Here is a 20,091-nt window from a genome sequence, read left to right as displayed (position 1 = left end):
GATGCACGAGTCATCCTCTGTCTTTGATCTCCTTTCCTGTGGAAAAATGTCTGCCTCACTTGTATCTCACCTCAATAACACTGCTGATATTAAACACTATAGGGCTGATATGCTTACAGGAAGTGCATTGCGCTTGCAGCCAGTGTTTCCCATTCATTAATTTGAATGGGTAAAAAAATCATGCAATATGCACCTGTGATTTCCTGGAATGCACATCTGTGAAATCATCCCTTATATTCTGTAAATATGGTTTAAAGTTGCACTCTTTTCTCCTTCCCCAATTCATTTGCTTCCTACTCTTCCCACATATATCTGTGAATATATTGTATCTTTTATCTTAATAGCGCAAAGAGGTGGTAAACCTTAACGTTCAAATGTTGGATTTGAACAATAATTTTCTACTGGGCACTCACCTCCCCAACAAGATTGACAGAAGAGCTATCCCAGAACACATTCTTCACTACTTCTCAATACAAAAGGATTATGTTCATGTTAACGGCCTTCATGCAGATACACCTGATGACTTGGTAGGTTTGTTGTATTGGGCAATATTTGGGGTGAATTCATTTTTGTGCATGATAATACTGTACAGATTATTTGTTTCATATATTTAATACATAATTCTAATCATTCAGCATGATCTAATTGCAACAGACTTGCAGCACCCAAAAGAACATGGTTTGGTGAAGATGTTTTCTGTTATTACTTTTGCATATAGAAGATGTTTAAGAGATTGGTATATCAAAATGCTGTAAGGACTGCAGGGAAAACTGAATACTGAATTTGATGGACTACTGGATTATGTTTCTTGCTAGCCAGTATTCCTTGGGTTTAAATGTTTCTGTTTCCTTTGATAGAATAGAAATGATATGTTAGATTTTTTTTAATTACCTGTAGTATTGCCCAAGGTCATGCAGTCTTTAATTTTGGAAAAAGGGAATGACAGTCAGGGGCTCAGAGAGAGAATTCCACCAGGGTCAGAGAGTCGTGGAGCCCACCTGCTGCTCAGGAAGAGGGAACAGTGCTGCAATTGGGAATTGAACTAAACAGCTGAAAGCGAAAGAGGCTCCGGCCTGGGAGAGGGAACAACAAGGAGGGGACCTGAACCCACGCAGCCAGGTGCAGGGAGAGAGGCAGCAACATAATTAATATATGTATATAATTGGTTTCAAATCTAGCTCATTTTCTTTTTACTTCTGAATTACAAGTGATTCCAACAGCATATTGGGCCCAAGTTTCCACATGATTCGCGCCTGATTTTTAGGAGCAACTGGTGGAGAACGGACTATTTTAGAAATCGCAATTCTCCACATTTTTTTTTCTGCAGTTCTAGTCAGGTAGAACAGTTCTAGTTGAGAACAGAATTTTTTCTTCAAAAGGGGGCGTGTCCGGCCACTGACGCCTGATTTCAAAGTTTCCACAGTGAAAATGTACTCCAAACTAAAGTAGAATGGAGCCAGTGAAGATTTTTGTAGAACTGAAAAAACCTGTTCTACACATTAAAAAATCAGGCGCAGGTTACAAATTAGGCGTCCAGAACGAGGTGGGGGGGAAGGGAACTCATTAAATTCGACAATAAATCCTTATTTATACTTCTACAAATATTATACAAATAAATCCAACCTTAATAAACATTTATAAGCCAAGAAAAGATTAAATAAACCATCTTCCTACCTGTGTGAAAGTGCTTCAGCCAGGGAGAATTCTGCAGCTGTTCGTGCCGCTGAGCGAGAGAGAGAGGGAGGGAGAGAGAGAGGGAGGGAGAGAGAGAGAAGGGGAGAAGGGGAGAGGGAGGAGAGGGAGGGAGGGGAGGGAGGAGGGGGGGGTCGGGGAACAGGAGCGGGTGTCGGGTCGGGGGAGCGGGTGTCGGGTCGGGGGGGGGGAGCGGGTGTCGGGGGGGGGGGGGGAAGCGGGCCTCGGGTCGGGGCGGGGGGGGGGAGAGCGGGTCTCGGTCGGGGCGGGGGGGAGCGGGTCTCGGGTGTCGGGTCGGGGCGAGGGGGGGGGAGAGCGGGTCTCGGGTCGGGGGGGGGGGGGAGCGGGTCTCGGGTGTCGGGTCGGGGCGAGGGGGGGGGGAGAGCGGGTCTCGGGTCGGGGCGGGGGGGGGGGGAGAGCAGGTCTCGGTCGGGGCGGGGGGGAGCGGGTCTCGGGTGTCGGGTCGGGGCGAGGGGGGGGGAGAGCGGGTGTCGGGTCGGGGCGGGGGAGCGGGTCTCGGGTGTCGGGTCGGGGGGGAGCGGGGGTCGGGTCGGCGGTGGGGGGGGGTGGGGGGCGAGTGTCGGGTCTGGTCAGGCAGGGAGCAGGAGCTGGCCGTGGGAGGAGCCTCATTCACGCAGCCCAGTGAGGCCATTGGGCCAGGGCTAGGGGCTGCGTGCTTCGGGCCCCTCCCACACAGTTCGGCGCCTGGAGCTACTGCACTTGCGTGCCGACTGTAGCGCGCATGTGCAGAGGTCCCGGCACTGTTTTCAGCGCCGGGACCTGCTCCGCCCCCCCCCACAGCTCGTGCTGGCGCTGCCGCCGAGTGCCACAGGACCTGAAAGTCGGTGGAGAATACCGAGGATTTTTTAGGCGCGAAAAACGGGCGCCCAGCTCGGAGGGGCGCCCGTTTTTTTTCTTGTGGAAACTTGGGCCCAATATGTTAGTATTAATTACAATTTACAATAGGTAGCATTTAGATTAGAAAGTGCAGCATACTACCATATACTTCTTTTTAGCCATGGTATAAAAACAGACCATAGCAGTAGACCCGTATGTGGATATAGTGTCCCTTGTCATCCCAACATTACCCCATTATTTTTGTATTTTGCCCTATTAGTGATCATTTTGAATCCCTGTTTTGCTTCAAAATAAATCATTCCACTCACCTTGTTTGGAGGCATGAGTTCCCAAACTTATGATCTAAGCTCAGTGTCACATCAGAGATTGAGGCAATCATGATGGTGAGTGACATTGGTCTTGACAGACAAACTGTATGGGGAAAAGACAAGCGTCGGGGCTTAGCAGGAGATTCCCAGTGGAACTGAAGAGTTGGGGACTGGTTGCCACTTGGGGAGTGTGTCTGGTGCTAGGATTGAGAACTGGCGAGGGGCATTAAGAAGACTTGGCGATCTGGGAGAGGGAACAGCAATGTCAGTGAGAGGAAGGGGTCTGGACCCATGCATTGCATCCAGATTAAGAAAACAACATAAGAATCAAGAAGCATATAATATTGTGTTGGTGCTGAGTTTTTATTTTAAAGTAGAATGGGACGCCATAGTGAACTGATGGGGAGGACAGCCAAGGAAAGGCAAGTTGAATATTTGAAGTGGGACCAGCTGGAACAAGCAGCAAAGACCATTTGAAAGGGAGAAAATAAAAAAAAATTGTCAATTAAATTTTTTTATATTTAAGTACTTACCTGAGAGTGAGGAAAACCAAGATTTTATAAATTGCTCTGCAGCGCAGCCGGGTGGCCAGAGCATATAAATGCAAACTACTCAGAACAGTTCCACCAGTCCCACCCACCCCTTCTTTCCTCTGACAGAGTCTGTGACTCTTGTATTGGACTGTTCAGCCACCAAAGAACTCACTTCAGGAGTGGAAACAAGTCTTCCTCGATTCCGAGGGACTGCCTATGATGATGATGATAATTTACATAGAGTTGCATAGGGCCCAAGTTTCCACAAGAAAAAAAACGGGCGCCCTTCCGAGCTGGGCACCCGTTTTTCGCGCCTAAAACGGCGCCTAAAAAAATCCTCGGTAGTCTGCACCTACTTACAGGTCCTCTGGCCCATGGCGTAGTCAGCACGAGCTGTGGGGGGGCGGAGCCAGGTCCCGGCGCTGAAAACAGTGCCGGGACCTCTGCACATGCGCGCTACAATCGGCACGCAAGTGCAGTAGCTCCAGACCCGACATTCGCTCCCCCCACCGACCCGACCCGACACCCGCTCCCCCCCGACGACCTGAGACCCGACACCCACTCACCCCCGCCCCGAGACCCGACACCCGCTCCCCCCCCACCCCACTGACCCGACCCGCGCTCCTGTTCCCTGACCCACCCCCCCTCCCTCTCTCCCTCTCTCTCCCCTTCCCTCCCTCTCTCTCCCCCTCCCTCCCTCTCTCTCCCCCCTCCCTCCCTCCCTCCCTCCCTCCCTCCCTCCCTCCCTCCCTCTCTCTCTCTCTCTCTCTCTCTCTCTCTCTCTCTCTCTCTCTCTCTCTCTCTCTCTCTCCCCCTCTCTCTCTTCCCCTCCCCTCTCTCTCTCTCTCTCTCTCTCTCTCCCTCCCCTCTCTCTCCCTCCCCTCTCTCTCTCTCTCCCCCGCCGTCCCCTCTCTCTCTCTCCCTCTCCCTCCCTCCCCTCTCCTCTCTCCCTCCCTCCCCCCTCTCCCCCTCCCCCCTCTCCCCCTCCCCCCTCTCCCTCCCCCCCTCTCCCTCCCCCCTCTCCCTCCCTCCCTCCCTCTCTCTCTCTCTCCCTCCCTCCCTCCCCTCCTCTCTCTCCCTCCCTCTCCCCCTCCCCCCTCTCTCTCCCTCCCTCCCCCCCTCTCCCTCCCTCCCCCCCTCTCTCTCCCCCCTCCCCCCTCTCTCTCTCTCCCTCCCCCCCCCTCTCTTCCCCCCCCCCTCTCTCTCCACCCCCCCTCTCTCTTCCCCCCCCCCCCTCTCTCTCCCTCCCCCCCCTCTCTCCCTCCCTCCCTCCCTCTCTCTCTCTCTCTCTCTCTCTCTCTCTCTCTCCCCCCTCCCGCTCAGCGGCACAAACGGCTGCAGAATTCTCCCTGGCTGAAGCACTTTCACACAGGTAGGAAGATGGTTTATTTAATCTTTTCGTGGCTTATAAATGTTTATTCAGGTTGGATTTATTTGTATAATATTTGTAGAAGTATAAATAAGGATTTATTGTCGAATTTAATGAGTTCCCTTCCCCTCCCTCCCCTCCCCCCACCTCGTTCTGGACGCCTAATTTGTAACCTGCGCCTGATTTTTTAATGTGTAGAACAGGTTTTTTCAGTTCTACAAAAATCTTCACTGGCTCCATTCTACTTTAGTTTGGAGTACATTTTCACTGTGGAAACCTTGAAATCAGGCGTCAGTGGCCGGACACGCCCCCTTTTGAAGAAAAAATTCTGTTCTAAACTAGAACTGTTCTACCTGACTAGAACTGCAGAAAAAAAAATGTGGAGAATTGCGATTTCTAAAATAGTCCGTTCTCCACCAGTTGCTCCTAAAAATCAGGCGCGAATCATGTGGAAACTTGGGCCCATAGAGTTTACACTGCAGAAACAGACCATTCGGCCGCAAGTATATTCTTCTATTCCTTTGTCCCTCATTTGCTTATCTAGCTTCCGATTAAATGCATCTATTCTATTTCCCTCAACTACTCCCAGACGCCCTGTTGCCCTCGCAGTGCTGTGAGCAAAATATTTTTGAGCTGAAGGGTGCAGGAACAAGTCTTAACTAGCGGCACGTCATGAGATGTCCCGCTCCAGCAAATTCTGGGCCATTGTATTTTATAATCACAGGTCCATGTTGTACACCTCGGGGCTCAGATTAAAATTGGAAATTCTATTGGAGTGCCACCCAAAGGGGGTCACAACCAAAAGGGTTACCTACAAATGTAACCAGTATGTGTGGGTGCATTTAAAATGGGAAATTCCATATATAGGTGTAGACACGATACTTTTCAAATAGAAGAGACAACAGATGTACCAATTTTAATATATTGATTGTTTTGATTGATAAATGTATAAAAATTGCAATTTATGCACGTGTGAAAATGCATCATTGTACCAATGATAATTCTATCTGAACACATGTATAATGGTTGCCTGTGCAAAAGTTGGATGTAGCATGTTTTGGTTAGCATAGAGCCATAGAAGTTTACAACACAGAAGGTGGCCATTTAGGCCAACGTTTCTGTGCTAGATATTGTGCTATCTTGTTAGATCTGTTCAAACTAATGCCACTGCCTTACTCACTCCTCAGAGCCCTACATCTTCCTTTGTTTCATATATTTATTTACTTTTCCTTTGAGACATGCAATGGTTCCATTACTCTCTGCCAAAGTATTCTGTATTCTAACAGCTTTCTGACGGAAATTTCTGCTAACCTCTCTCCTATAAATGCAAGTTCGTTCTTTTTTGTTCTTCATTCTCTACTGACCCTATCAAAACCCATCACATTTGAAAATCGCTATTAAATCTCCTTTTAGCCTTCTCTTCAGTGTATCTTCTCATAACCATAGTTTCCTATCCCTGGCATCATATGGGTGAATATATGCTGTATGATCATTATGGCTTTAATGCTATTTCTATCATGAGGCACCCAATACTGCACATAGCATACTGTGGCCTAACCAATGTTTTGTACAAATTTATCATTGTTGCTTCGCTCTATACTCTGTTCCCATTTATAAAACCAACATGCTGTTAGCCTTTTATACTTTTACACTCTCGGCATTGCCAGTCTTTTTCAATAAACTAAATAAACAAATTGAACATTTACAATACAGGAAACAAGAAATATTAACAAGAGCCAATTGGGAAACCAAAACAAAGTTTATTTTCTCCAGAGTTCTTGCCATAATTTTGATATTCATAATTAATGGGAGGAGGAGACTTAATTTACATCCCCATGGTGCAGCCCAGTAGGAGTGCAAGAAATGAGGCCAAAGTATTTCCTTGCGTCTTCAGTCAAAAGTGTAAAGTAGATGATTCTATTTGACCACCTCCTGAGATTCAAACCATCACAGGTACCAATGTCTGGCCAATGTGGATCATTCCATGTAACATTAAGAAAAGGCTGAGTACATCTTAACTGAAGATGTGTGCACTGGAGTGTCCAGCCCCTTAGCTAAGTTATTCCAGTGTTGCTGTGACATTAGCACCTATCTGACGATGTGGAAATGTGTCTGCTAGAAGCAGGACAATTCCAATCTGGCCAATTACTGCCCTACCAGTCTTCAGCAGTTAAGAATGGGGCCATCAATAATGTCATCAATCAACACCTACTCACCAATAACCTGCTCACCTGATGCTTGATTTGAGTTCTATCAGAACAAATCCTAATCTCATCACATACTTGATCCATGAACACGAGCTGAATGACAGATGAGAAGAGCTACCTTAAATATCAAGATGACGTTCAATTGAGTATGGTTTCTAGGGACCTTAGCAAATTTGAGGTCAATGGGAAACCCTTCAGAAAGAGTTATACCTGACACACAGGCCAATCATTTATAGCCCAGGGCATCTACTCAGGGGTTTCAAAGGGCATTGTCCTTGAAATAACAATCTTTACGTGTTTCATTGATGATCTCCCCACCATCTTAAGGTCAGGAATGGATTATTTGTTGATAGTTCTACAATGTTCATCTTATTTCACAACTCCTCCAATAATGGAGCAACCCATGCTAGCCTACAGCAAGATCTGGACAACATCCAGGTTTTTGCTGACAAGTCACAGAGAAGGACCAGAGCAGTAACGTCATGGGAACACCATTACCTGCAATGTCCCCTCCAAGTTACACACCATCTTGACTTTGTTTCAACATCATTCAATTCTTGAGCACTATACAGAAGTCTGGTAATCCAAGTATCGGGATGGCAGAGTGATCCTTTAAATAGTTTGCTGTGCTGGGTTAAAGAAGCAATTACGTCGGTCATTTTCCAACATTCTATAGACTCTGGATGAGTTCCTATGGACTGGAGGGTAGCTAATGTAGCCCCACTTTTTTAAAAAAAAAAGGAGGGAGAGAGAAAACAGGGAATTTATAGACCGGTCAGCCTGACATCGGTGGTGGGGAAAATGTTGGAATCAATTATTAAACATATAATAGTAGCGCATTTGGAAAGCAATGACAGGATCGGCCCAAGTCAGCATGGATTTATGAAAGGGAAATCATGCTTGACAAATCTTCTAGAATTTTTTGAGGATGTAACTAGTAGAGTGATAAGGCTTTTGATAAAGTCCCACACAAGAGATTAGTGTGCAAAGTTAAAGCACATGGTATTGGGAGTAATGTACTGATGTGGATAGAGAACTGGTTGGCAGACAGGAAACAAAGAGTCGGAATAAACGGGTCCTTTTCAGAATGGCAGACAGCGACTAGTGGGGTACCGCAAGGTTCAGTGCTGGGCTCCCAGCTATTTACAATATACATTAATGATTTAGACGAAGGAATTGAATGTAATATCTTCCAAGTTTGCAAATGACACTAAGCTGGGTGGCAGTGTGAGCTGTGAGGAGGATGCTAAGAGGCTGCAGGGTGACTTGGACAAGTTAGGTGAATGGGCAAACACATGGCAGATGTGGTATAATGTAGATAAATGTGAGGTTATACACTTTGGTGGTAAAAACAGGAAGGCAAATTATTATCTGAATGGTGACAGATTAGTAAAAGGGGAGGCGCAATGAGACCTGGGTGTCATGGTACATCAGTCATTGGCATACAGGTACAGCAGGCGGTGAAGAAGACAAATGGCATATTGGCCTTGATAGCGAAAGGATTTGAGTATAGGAGCAGCGAGGTCTTACTACAGTTGTACAGGGCCTTGGTGAGGCCACACCTAGAATATTGTGTACAGTTTTGGTCTCCTAATCTGAGGAAGGACATTCTTGCTATTGAGGGAGTGCAGCAAAGGTTCACCAGACTGATTCCTGGGATGACAGGACTGACATATGAAGAAAGACTGGATCGAATAGGCTTAATATTCAGTGGAATTTAGAAGAATGAGAGGGGATCTCATAGAAACATATAAAATTCTGATGGGATTGGACAGGTTAGATGCAGGAAGAATGTTCCCGATGTTGGGGAAGTCCAGAACCAGGGGTCACAGACTAAGGATAAGGGGGAAGCCATTTAGGACCGAGATGAGGAGAAACTTCTTCACTCAGAGAGTTGTGAGCATGTGGAATTCTCTACCACAGAAAGTTGTTGAGGCCAGTTCGTTGGATATATTCAAAAGGGAGTTAGATGTGGCCCGTACGGCTAAAGGGATCAAGGGGTATGGAGAGAAAGCAGGAATGGGGTACTGAAGTTGCATGATCAGCAATGATCATATTAAATGGTGGTGCAGGCTCGAATGGTGGTGAATGGCCTACTCCTGCACCTATTTTCTATGTTTCATATAGTGTCTCAACAGTTTTTTTTTCACCTACTATAAATTACTTTGTTTACATAAAAGTAATTGGGTTAGAATTTGCATTTCGATCGCTCCCGCTCGAATCTTAGCGGTATTCCGGCAGTTGCGTCTTTCAAACCGCTGGAATACCGCTAAAGCGTGCTCCCGAGATTTTTCCATGTTGATTCTCAGCGGCAACGGGCCGGAGCGGGTGGCGGCGAAGTGCCTCTAAGTCGGCGATCTGTTTGCCTTTGTAAAGGCAAGCAGACCCCTAGAAACGAGCGTTTTTTCTTCTCTCTGCGCATGCGCGGGCATTCTCCCGCGATTTCCGGGTCAGAGTTGACCCTGCGCATGCGCAGAGAAGAGTGAGAGGGTTGCTGAGTGCTGCGCTGGAGATCGTTGTGTGCAGAAAGAGAAAGAGAAAGAGAGAGAGAGGAGTTATTTTACAAGTTTTTCTAAATGATTTGGAGTATTATTGTCATTTATAATTCATAATATAACAATAATAATACTACAACATAAGTAATAATTATTTAAATATAAATATCAATATAATTAATAAAGAATTAAGAAGCAAAAACAAGATATGTAAATGGAGAGGGAGGTAGGTGGGAGGAGGAGGGCCGTGCATTTCTGTGAAAAAGCCCAGGAATCGTTGGTACACGAAGTGGAGGCTCACTGGGAGCAATTGACACGGGGTGGGCGAGGAAAACCTGCACCAAACGTGTACCAGTGGATATGGCGAGGGATCGCTGAGGCAGTGTCATCTGTCGTGCCCTTGATGCGGGGGTCGGACCAGTGCCGCAAACGTTGGAATGATATCGTTGGGTCGGCGAGAGTAAGTAATAACTTTTATCATGCACTGACTAATTATTCTTAAGTAGTGCCACGCTTTATTATGTTGTAAAGCTTGGTATCATTTTTTATTTCCCATCATCGATCTCATTGTGTTTTAGTCTTCTATATTTTCATGTGTTCATCATGCAACACTTGCATCCTAACGGAACTTAAATGGTGCACTCGTTGACGAAAGGACTGGGGATGGTTAATTGGGGATGTCTACCTATATATGTGTGTGTTCTGTAATAGTAGTTGTGAAATTAGTTTACACTTTTTTTTGTCACTTTTGCAGAAAAAATTAGCCAGCAATAGGGCAGAGCTCTGTAAAACGGGCTGAGTTCCGCCGAAGACTGTTGAATTGACAGGCCTCGAAGAACGCGCTGCAGCTCTGACGGGAGCATATGATCAGAGGGTAAGTCTGCAAAATCCCTGGGCTGTACGTCAGTGTTATAATGTAGAATGTAATGTAATGCTATAATTCATGTTAGTTCTGACATGAATTTTTGGGTGATCACACTCTGCCACTTGGAAAGCAACATACTGTTTGGGACTCAAGTCTTGTTATGTCACGTACTGCTTATGATAGTTTCATGTAATGATTCTCGGTAATATATGTTTGTTCTCCACATAAGCCTGCGCAAAGTGAGTTGCTCTCATGTTACCTCTGACCCCTCCCCTCCCCTGTCGCCAACCATTAATGTTATGTTTTTACAGTTGCACAGGAGAAGCTGCCTGCCCCTCCCAGAGAGGAGTCATTGGAGGAAATGAGGATGGACGAGACATTGCTGGAAGAGACGATGGTGGAACAAATGGTCGAGGAGCTGGAGGAGAACACTCCTCAAAACTTTGTGACGGTGATGGAGGAGGAGGAGGAGGGGGAGGAGCAGCAGGAGGGAGGGGTGGCGGGACTTGAAGGGTCCTTTCTGCCTGCGGCCACCGGTTCCTTGTCGGAATCCAACTTTCTTGAATTCCGGTCCAAGGAAGCGTGACCAAGCAGCATGCAGCGGCGCACATCAACCCCCACGCTGATTCAGCGGCAGCTGATCCGGCAAGGTGGGAACGCTGCAAGACAGGCAGATGTGAATCTGGACATGGTGTGACTGTCTAGGATGAGCAGCGACTTGACTCGAGCTCCTCCAGGCCATTGCTGGGTTGTCCGCAAACATCGTTGCTTTAGCAGCCCGTCAATCGGAGGACATGGTGGAGCTGATTGTGGTGATGAGGAAGAATACCCAGTCCGTCAATGCCAATGCTATGCGGCAATTGACGACCTTGGGATATAGCACTGCACTCCAAGGTGCCATACCACCAATGCTAACAGCACCTGATTGTCGGGAGGAAGTACTTTCTTCCGACTTTGAAGACGGGTCCTCAACATCCCCTGCTTCTCCAGACATATTGCACTGCCATTGTCGGCCCACCCCTCAGCTGTCACGCTTGAGGTGCTCTGCTGTACGACGTACTGGTCCCGACATGGGCAGGGGTATTAATAGCGGGGGGAGAGGCAGGGCCAAGGATCGGGGGGGATTGGGGAGGAAAGGCGTTGGGAAAGGTGGCCACGGGTAGAATCGTAGGAGGGTGCAGAGGCGGTTTGAGTGTTTTTACTGTTGTTGTTGCTGGTGGTTGTTGGTTGTTGGTTGTTGTTGATGGTTTTGTTTTGTAAAATTTTCATTGAGAACAATTATTTATTTTATTAAAAATAGTTAGTTAAATTCAAATTACAACTTTTATAAAACATTTTTATTCAACTAAACCATTTTGTACAGCGTCTCACTCCAGCTCTATTCTGCATCATGTAAGTAGTCAGCAAAATTGGCAGTGAAACATTTCTTTTAAAGGCCTCATTTCTTTTAAAGCACACAAGTATGTTCAGATGTTCACAGTCAATTATCCACAATAAAATCAAAATCCCTTAATAACTACTCCAGAAATCACTGAAAATCACTCAAAGAAATTGCAGCCTGCTGGCAACTTTTACCTAGTTTTTTCCCCCAGAGAAAAAAAAATTACGAAATGGAGGCCTAACAGTGGGACAAGGCATGGGCGGTACATATCCTCAGCGATAGCAGATGGTAAAAACGGCATAATTAGCTAATTTAACGCTGGAAGGGAATTTTCTTGATTTTTTTGGGGGGCGGGAATCGTGGGCAGGCGATCTGCAGCAATGCCGGCGGTAATCGCAGTCCAAAATTACCGCTGCCGATATTCGGGTCTACAACAGGTGGTACCGGGTGGTAATTTGCATTTCTTGCTAAAACGGACGGTAACTGCGTGGTAATCCGGCGGCCAGAATGGAAATTCTAGCCCATTATATTTCTAAGGCGGAGCAAGATGTCACAACTGCTCTGTTTTTGATGGTATTTGCTGACGGAATGTTGATCAGGACAGATCAAAAACTTCTCCAATTAGTGCAAAAAGATTTTGATAATCGTCTGAACCACCAGAACAAATGGACAAAGCCTTGTTTTAACTTAGCATAAATGGAATGGAACCTCGGGTAGTACAGTATTCTCTCAGCATCAGGCTAGATTATGTGCTGAAGACCTGAAGTGAGGTGAATCCAGAATGTTCTCACTCAGATATGTGTGTGCTCCCAGTGGTATTCAGCTGATGCTAATTTGGTAGTAGTTGTGAAAATGTTTGCATTCCTATTCCTTAGCTCTCAATTGGCTCCAGTACAATTTTCCTTTTTTTAGTATGTTCTTGGATGTGGACAAAACTGGCAAGACAGTATTTATTGTCAATCTTTAGTTGCCCTGAGGGAATTGAGTCAACTATGTAATGTGGGACTGGAGTCACATGTAGGCCGTCCCATGTCCAGTGAGCCCTCTGCCAAATGCTTACCGACTTCATCTCCTGTGCACAGCTCCCATACCACAGCACCTTCTTCCAGTGCTCCCACACTGTAAGATCATCTTCGCAACACTACCAAGTGACATAACCCTCCCATTCCTCACAACTGCTACATTCACTGCCTGCAACCTACCGACATGTATCGTGGATATCTCCCCTTACTGTCTTTTTCGAAGTCCTGGGAGAGATAAAATTAATTTAAACAAACATAATTGTTAAGTCTACACTTTCCGTAGAAATATGCATATAATTGCAATTCAAACCAAAAATGCCATAAACAGTTCCACAAAACTAATAAAAAATACAGTTTAACTTGGTCAATCAGCATAATTAGTGGTCTTGATTATATTGTACATTAATTGGGATAAAACAACATATAATTTGACTGGTCATAAGCAATGCCACAGGAGATTCACATAGCATATTAAAAGCCTTGAGTACAGTATGCACTTAATGGGCCCAAGTTTCCACATGATTTGCACCTGATTTTTAGGAGCAACTGGTGGAGAACGGACTATCTTAGAAATCGCAATTCTCCACATTTTTTTTTCTGCACTTCTAGTCAGGTTGAACAGTTCTACTTTGGAACAGAATTTTTTCTTCAAAAGGGGGCATGTCCGGCCACTGACGCCTGATTTCAAAGTTTCCACAGTGAAAACGTACTCCAAACTAAGTTAGAATGGAGCAAGTGAAGATTTTTGTAGAACTGAAAAAACCTGTTCTACACATTAAAAAATCAGGCGCAGGATACAAATTAGGCGTCCAGAACGAGGGGGGTGGGGGAAGGGAAGTTATTAATTCTACAATAAATCCTTATTTATACTTCTACAAATATTATACAAATAAATCCAACCTGAATAAACATTTATAAGCAAAGAAAAGATTAAATAAACCATCTTCCTACCTGTGTGAAAGTGCTTCAGCCACGGAGAATGCTGCAGTCAGCCTGAGGCGCCCGTTCTTTCCCGCGGGGGGGGGGAGAGGAAGGAGACAGTGAGAAGGCTGCAAGTGCTGATGTGCTGATGGCAATGTGCTTTTATTAAAAAATGTTGAAAAATTAAACAGCTCCAAAGAACTACAAAAATGGTCGAGTGCCAATGTTTTTTTCACACTGCGCGTGCGCGAACGCTCCAATGCGCACGCGCAGCGTTGCCGGCAGGAAAAAAACTAATTTAAATAGTACCCGCCCCCTCCCACTTACAAAATCGGCGCGAGTGTAGGCTCCGCCCCCCTGGGCGCCGCGCCAGGCAGATAAGGAGCTGCAGAACGCTCCAGAATCGTGAGGTTTTTTTTAGGCGCGAAAAACGGGCGCCCAGCTCGGAGGGGCGCCCGTTTTTTATCGTGTGGAAACTTGGGCCCTATATGTGTGGTGAGCACATTTTCTGATACATCAATAGCATTCAAACAACCTAACTTGAAGAATGTTTCTCTCTCTTGTTTATTTGATTCCTTTTCAAAGTTATTTGTAGAAACATTTCAAAAGCTTTATTCAGGCAATGGGTGAATGCATTTTCCTCAGCGTATAACAGTATTTGTGTACTTTTGAAAATGATTGGAATATGAACTGAGGGTTTTCTACGATGGGTTTAAATAAAAACTATTAACTCTCTGACTCATTTTCAGTTTGACCGTCCACAGATGGGTGCTGTTTGCAAGCCTTTCCTTGACACTTGCAAAGAGATACAAACATTGCTGAATTAAATTTGCTTGTTGAAAGTAAAGCATCTATGTATATACTATTCTAGAAAGGCGGAATAGAATCTAATTATTTATTATGCAGCTGTTGTATGCAAATAAAAAGGCTTGTGCAGAACCCTTGAAAAACCATACTGCCAGACCCGTAACAATTACTACTACTCCTTCCCCGCCCAACCATAAACTGGTACTGCTCTTGGAGCTCCTGAACCCTGAAACCTAAAAGAGTGATAAAATCACATTGACCTAGGGGATTGTGTTAAAACAGAATCCATGTGAATATTTTTTTAGAAATAGAAAGGAATTAGTACAATTCTTGGTGTGCATTACAGGCTGCCAATCAATTGCGATAAATGGGTGAGAGCTGCAGACAGTTTAGATTTGTGTAAAATAGATGATCTTAACTATCACAAGATAGACAGCAATAATGGTATTGCATGTGGTCAAAGTGGACTGCTTCCTAGATCAGTATGCTTTTAGTCCAGCAGGAAACCAGCACTGCTTGATTTAGTTATAGCAGGAGGATAATTGGGAAATAGTGACCATGACATAGTTGGGTTCAATGTAAGAATACAAAAAGGGTAATGAAGAATCAAAGATAAAGGTGCTGAACTGGAAAAAGGAAAGGACGAGTGAGAGAAAAGAGGGTCTGGCCTGAATAACTAGGCAGAAAGGTTCGCAAACAAGTTGACAGATTAGCAATGGAAAATCTTCAAATACAAGTTGCATAGGGTACAAAATAAATATAGTTGTAAATGAGGTTGCATTAAAGTATAGAGTTCTGTAGATAAATAAAGAATAAAACTTAAAATGGAGGCATATAAAGTTAGGGCTAAGAATACTAAATATAATCATGAAATATGTATAAAATGTAGTGGGGAAGTGAAAAGGGAGAAGGGCTAAAATGGAGTATGAAGAAACGATAGATGATGCAAAAGAAGGTAGTATTTTTATAAGTATATAAGAACTAAAGAGAATAGCTCGGGGATAAAGGACAGAGTATAATTGTAGAGCATGACAGTATGTCGGAGAGAGGAAATATCTTATATTCTTACTTCCACTATAATTTGTAAAACAAAAATAAGTACACATAGGTATGGAACAATTTATCGAGCTAACTGTTGAAAAGGATTTGGTCTGCAAAAATAAGCCAAACTCAAGATTGATAAGTCATGGAGTCCTCATGATATGCAACCTGAGCTGTTGGAAAGACTTCAGAGAGGAGATAGCAGAGGCTATGACCACATTTTTTCAAACCTCAAATATACTAATTGTGCCAAAGGAACGGCCTCTTTCAAGGAGGGAGGGAAGGTTAAGTCAGATAATTATAGATGCGTTAGTCTAATAGAGTTGAGGGCTAACACTTGGCATCTGTAATTCAGGATATATTTAGTAAGTACAAGTATTTAGAAATGCGTTGGTTGATCTATGGTTGATCTATGGCAGCCAGCATGGATTTGTTAAGACAAGTTGTGCATGCCAAGTTTTTTTGAAGTGACTAGTTGGATAGATAAAGGGAATGTAGTACAGGTAGATGTAGATTATTTTCTTCAGAAGGTGTTTGATAAGATATCTTACAAAAGGCTTGTTAGAAACATTCAGGTTTATGGTATAAAAGGAAATGTAGTAACATGATGGAATATTGGTTGATGGCCAGGAAACTGTTAAATAAATGGAGGGCAATTTAACAACAAGTGCGGTGTCCTGTAAGATGACATTAGTTGTGATCTAAGAGCTAAGATCACGTAACCGGATGGGCCGCGAGAAGGCTGTCCTCATCCACCCCCAGTGATTTACAGAGGATGGAGGCCTACTTCTGCCGGTAGTGACTTCGGCCAAACTCGCAAAAGACCGTCCCCTCGACATTCCACCTCCAACACCCATCAAGCAAACTAAGCTTTAAAAGTCTCCTTTTGCGGCACAGAGGTAAACCATGCCAAAAAACCCTCTTATTTGGAGTCCCGCTTGATCACACCCTGTCATATAGACAACATCTCCAGAATCTTGAGAAGAAACTAAAGAGTAGGGTCAACTTGATCCAGAAACTCGCTGGATCTACATGGGGAGCAGACGCTCAAACCCTCCGTACGGCAGCACTTGCCCTGGTGTACTCTACTGCAGAGTACTGCTCTTCGGCATGGCTATCAAGTCCACATGTCCAATCCGTTAATGTCCAGCTGAATTCTACTATAAGAATTATTACCGGTATGCTTTTATCGACACCAACACCTAGTTGCCTGTGCTTGCAAGCATCTCACCAAAAACACCTATGCCACGAATATGCAGTCTCCAGAGAATACAACTACTTGCCAGCAAAGACATGCCGATCCAGGCCAACTTGAACAACCTAGCACCAACCCATCTCAAATCTAGAAGGCCATTTTGGACTGTCGCTGAAGCCCTTCAGTGATCTCCCCTCAGCCTTGATGACCAATGACAAAATGCTTGAAAGAATTGCAACATACGGAATGGATTCCTTATAGAGGACCCCACAGTACAACCTGAAGGATCAAACCTTTCTCGCAAACGGACAATCATCAACCGCCTCAGAACTGGTCATGGTAGATGCTGCCACCTTCTCCATAGATGGAAGATTAAGGCATCCCCATCATGTGACTGTGGAGCTCCCAATCAGACCCTGGAGCACATCATTGAGCACAGCCCTCAGAGGAAATTTTCAGGTAGCCTCCAAGATATCCACACTGTTACATCGGAAGCTTTGGCCTGGAAATCCAACTTCAATATTGACATTTGATTTGCTTTGCTACTACCACACGGAAGGAGAAGAAGAAGAAGAAATGTTGCTGGGAAGAAGAAATGTTGCTTGGGCTGCAGAAAGGTTGGTAGTGGTGTATCCCAGATGCAAGTGCTTGGTCCACTTTTTTATATATAGGCCAGTTGGACTTGGATATAGATAACGCAATCATAAAATTTGTTCATGAGCTATAAGTTGGAGATGTGACCAGCATTTAAGATGACTGTAATGAGTTCAGGAAGATATAGACAGGTTAGTGGAATGTGCAGATAGGTGGCAGATGAAACATAATGGCCTGGAACTTGCGGTCCTGATGACGAACTGGCAGCATTTGCCTTCATATCGCCTTTGAAACTGACTGCAAATTCAGAATTTAGCGCATGCGCGGTTAATGCGGAAATGCTGAAGTTGCAGTCTGTCATTCATTGCTCCTCCACAGGCTGCGCTGTGAACCCTTCCCCAGAGCCAGCAATCAATGTAATCACTGATCTGACAAAAATGCCCCCTATTCCAAACAAATAATGCTGTGAGAAACCCTGCAAAAAGTTAGAACATTCAAATGAGGTGTAACGGGGTTTTTAAACAGCGATCTGAGTGATAACTACTGATAAACAACCATTCTGGCCCAGAAAAACTAATTTTATATTGGTGGCATGTCAAATTTCTCCAGTAAGTTAAAAATTATTAGATTTTAAAATTAATAAAAAAGTTTGTTCATGATATTTCAGCTTCTACCTTAACCCAGTGTATGTAAAAAGAAAAAAAAAGTTTATTTCGCTCTGTGGAAATTTTTGTTTTTTGAAGTGATTGATTATTAGTGCTGTCTATTTCCTGGTTCTCGGTCCGTGAGAATTCTGCACTGTGATTGGCTGCTTAGACAGCTTGTTGACATCACAGCAGCTCACACTATGGGATTCCCACTAAACTACGTTGCTTTCAGCTGCACGTCCGAAAAGCCAAACTTCTCGCCACATAGATCATGAGAACTTTGTTGGGAAGCTTACTTCAGGGCCAGCGGCGAATATCTTTGCTTCGCCACTGACCGCAAATTACAGGCCAAAGCAGATAAGTGTGAGGTAACACAATTTATGAGAAATCAAAACAAAGAATGGGAATATACAGTTAATGAAAATACACTGAAGAATGTGAACCAATAGAGAGCTAGGGCTTTAAATACATAATCCCCTGATAAAGTGAATGCAGGTAAATAAAGCCGCTAATAAAATTTGGAGTTTATAAATGAGGAATAAAGTCGAAGAGTAAAGAAGTAGTGATAAATTTGAACAAAACATTCGTAAGGTTGCAGTTTTGGATGCACCATTATAAAAAGGATATTAGAGACACGGGGGTAATTTTTAATCTAACCCACCCATCGGGAAACTGATGAGATCGGTTGGTTTTAAAAACCCAGTTACACCTCATTTGAATGGTCTAACTTTTTGCAGGGTTTCTAACAGCATTATTTGTTTGGAATCGGGGCATTTTTGTCAGATCAGTGATTACACTGATTGCTGGCTCTGGGGGAGGGTTCACAGCGCAGCCTGTGGAGGAGCAATGAATGACAGACCGAATAGAGAGTAAAATGGGCGGGTTGTAAAACCAGTGATCTGCCCAATTCCGTCAGTTTCCTGCACGATGAGTTAAGTAAAAATTACCCCATTGTGTATACAGCTGAAATTCACCAGGATGAGGTCGGGAATTGCAAACTATAGTTACAAGAGACTCGAGATACTGGGGCCAATATTCAGGCCCAACAGAAAGCTGGCACACCTATCTTTTCCTAGATGTTTTTACCGTCTGGTCCGACGAGGCGGACTCTTGATCCATTTTCACCTCTTTGGCAATTTTTTTCGAGCGGACCGGAAGTTGGTCATAATGGGGGCGGATGTGCAGCGTTAAGTGCTAGTGAAGGGTGGAAGTGGGAGCGGGACAGAATCTCCTCCGCTGTCACTCAACTGTGTGCGTCACCACACCTTTCCCCTCATTTAAAGGGGAGAGAAGCAGTGATTTTTTTTTTAGGTTTGGCCACTGGGCCACCAGGGACGATTTCAGCCAGGCCAGCACTAGGCTGCCTGTTGGCGGCCCCGCCGAACCCGGGCCATAATTGCCCGGGAAGTCGGCTAGCAAAACAAAACATGGTGGTTGCGGCAGTGCGCCCTTCCCTTGAAGGGCCGCCGCAATGCCATGGCTCACACACAGAAAACGAGGTGCACTGACAGAAAAAGCTGTCGGGGGCACGCGCGGCGGATCGTGGATTTTTTCAAGTAAATTTCACGCGGAATGGGCTGGAGGTCCGGGACAGTGGTGGTGTGCACGTTGATGGTGCGCTTGGGATGGTCAGCAGCAGTGGGGCGGAAGTGAGGACTGCCCGAAAAATCCCCGAGGTGAATTTGGATCGTGGCGGCCAATCGACTGCAATGCGTCGGCCACTCAATTCCGCCGCATGGCCGCCACAAAGCGGCGGTAACGGGCCTTATCCGGACCCTGAATGTCGACCCCACTCTTTATACTGGAGTAGAAACGGCAATCAGGAAACAATAGATTTTTGTACAATTATGAAAGGTATTGATAGGGTTAACGGGAAAAACTATTTCCTTGGAGAGTCGGTGACAAGAGGTCATCAATTTAAAATCATCACTGGAGAGGTGAAGAAAAATTCCTTTATGCAACAACAACAACTTTTATTTATATAGCGCCTTTAATGTAATAAAACGTCCCAAGGCGCTTCACAGCAGTGTTATAAGACAAAACATATAAATTTGACGCCGAGCCACATAAGAAGAAATTACGGCAGATGGCCAAAAGCTTGGTTAAAGAGGTAGGTTATAAGGAGCGTCTTAAAGGAGAAAAGAGAGGTAGCTATA

General features: G+C 44.9%; 1 protein-coding gene across 1 annotated transcript in view; it reads left to right on the top strand.

Annotated features, from left to right (window-relative positions):
- LOC139275151 (mitochondrial intermediate peptidase-like) overlaps positions 1-20,091 on the top strand; it is a 306,230-nt gene that overhangs the window by 39,630 nt on the left and 246,509 nt on the right. Inside the window, exon 6 of the mRNA XM_070892217.1 lies at positions 345-527. Coding sequence (XP_070748318.1) covers positions 345-527 — 183 coding nt within the window. The remainder of the gene's footprint in view (positions 1-344; positions 528-20,091) is intronic.

Source organism: Pristiophorus japonicus, chromosome 10 (genome assembly GCF_044704955.1).
Source record: "Pristiophorus japonicus isolate sPriJap1 chromosome 10, sPriJap1.hap1, whole genome shotgun sequence".
Taxonomy (NCBI): Eukaryota; Metazoa; Chordata; class Chondrichthyes; family Pristiophoridae; genus Pristiophorus; species Pristiophorus japonicus.
This window is presented reverse-complemented; position numbering and strand designations above follow the sequence as displayed.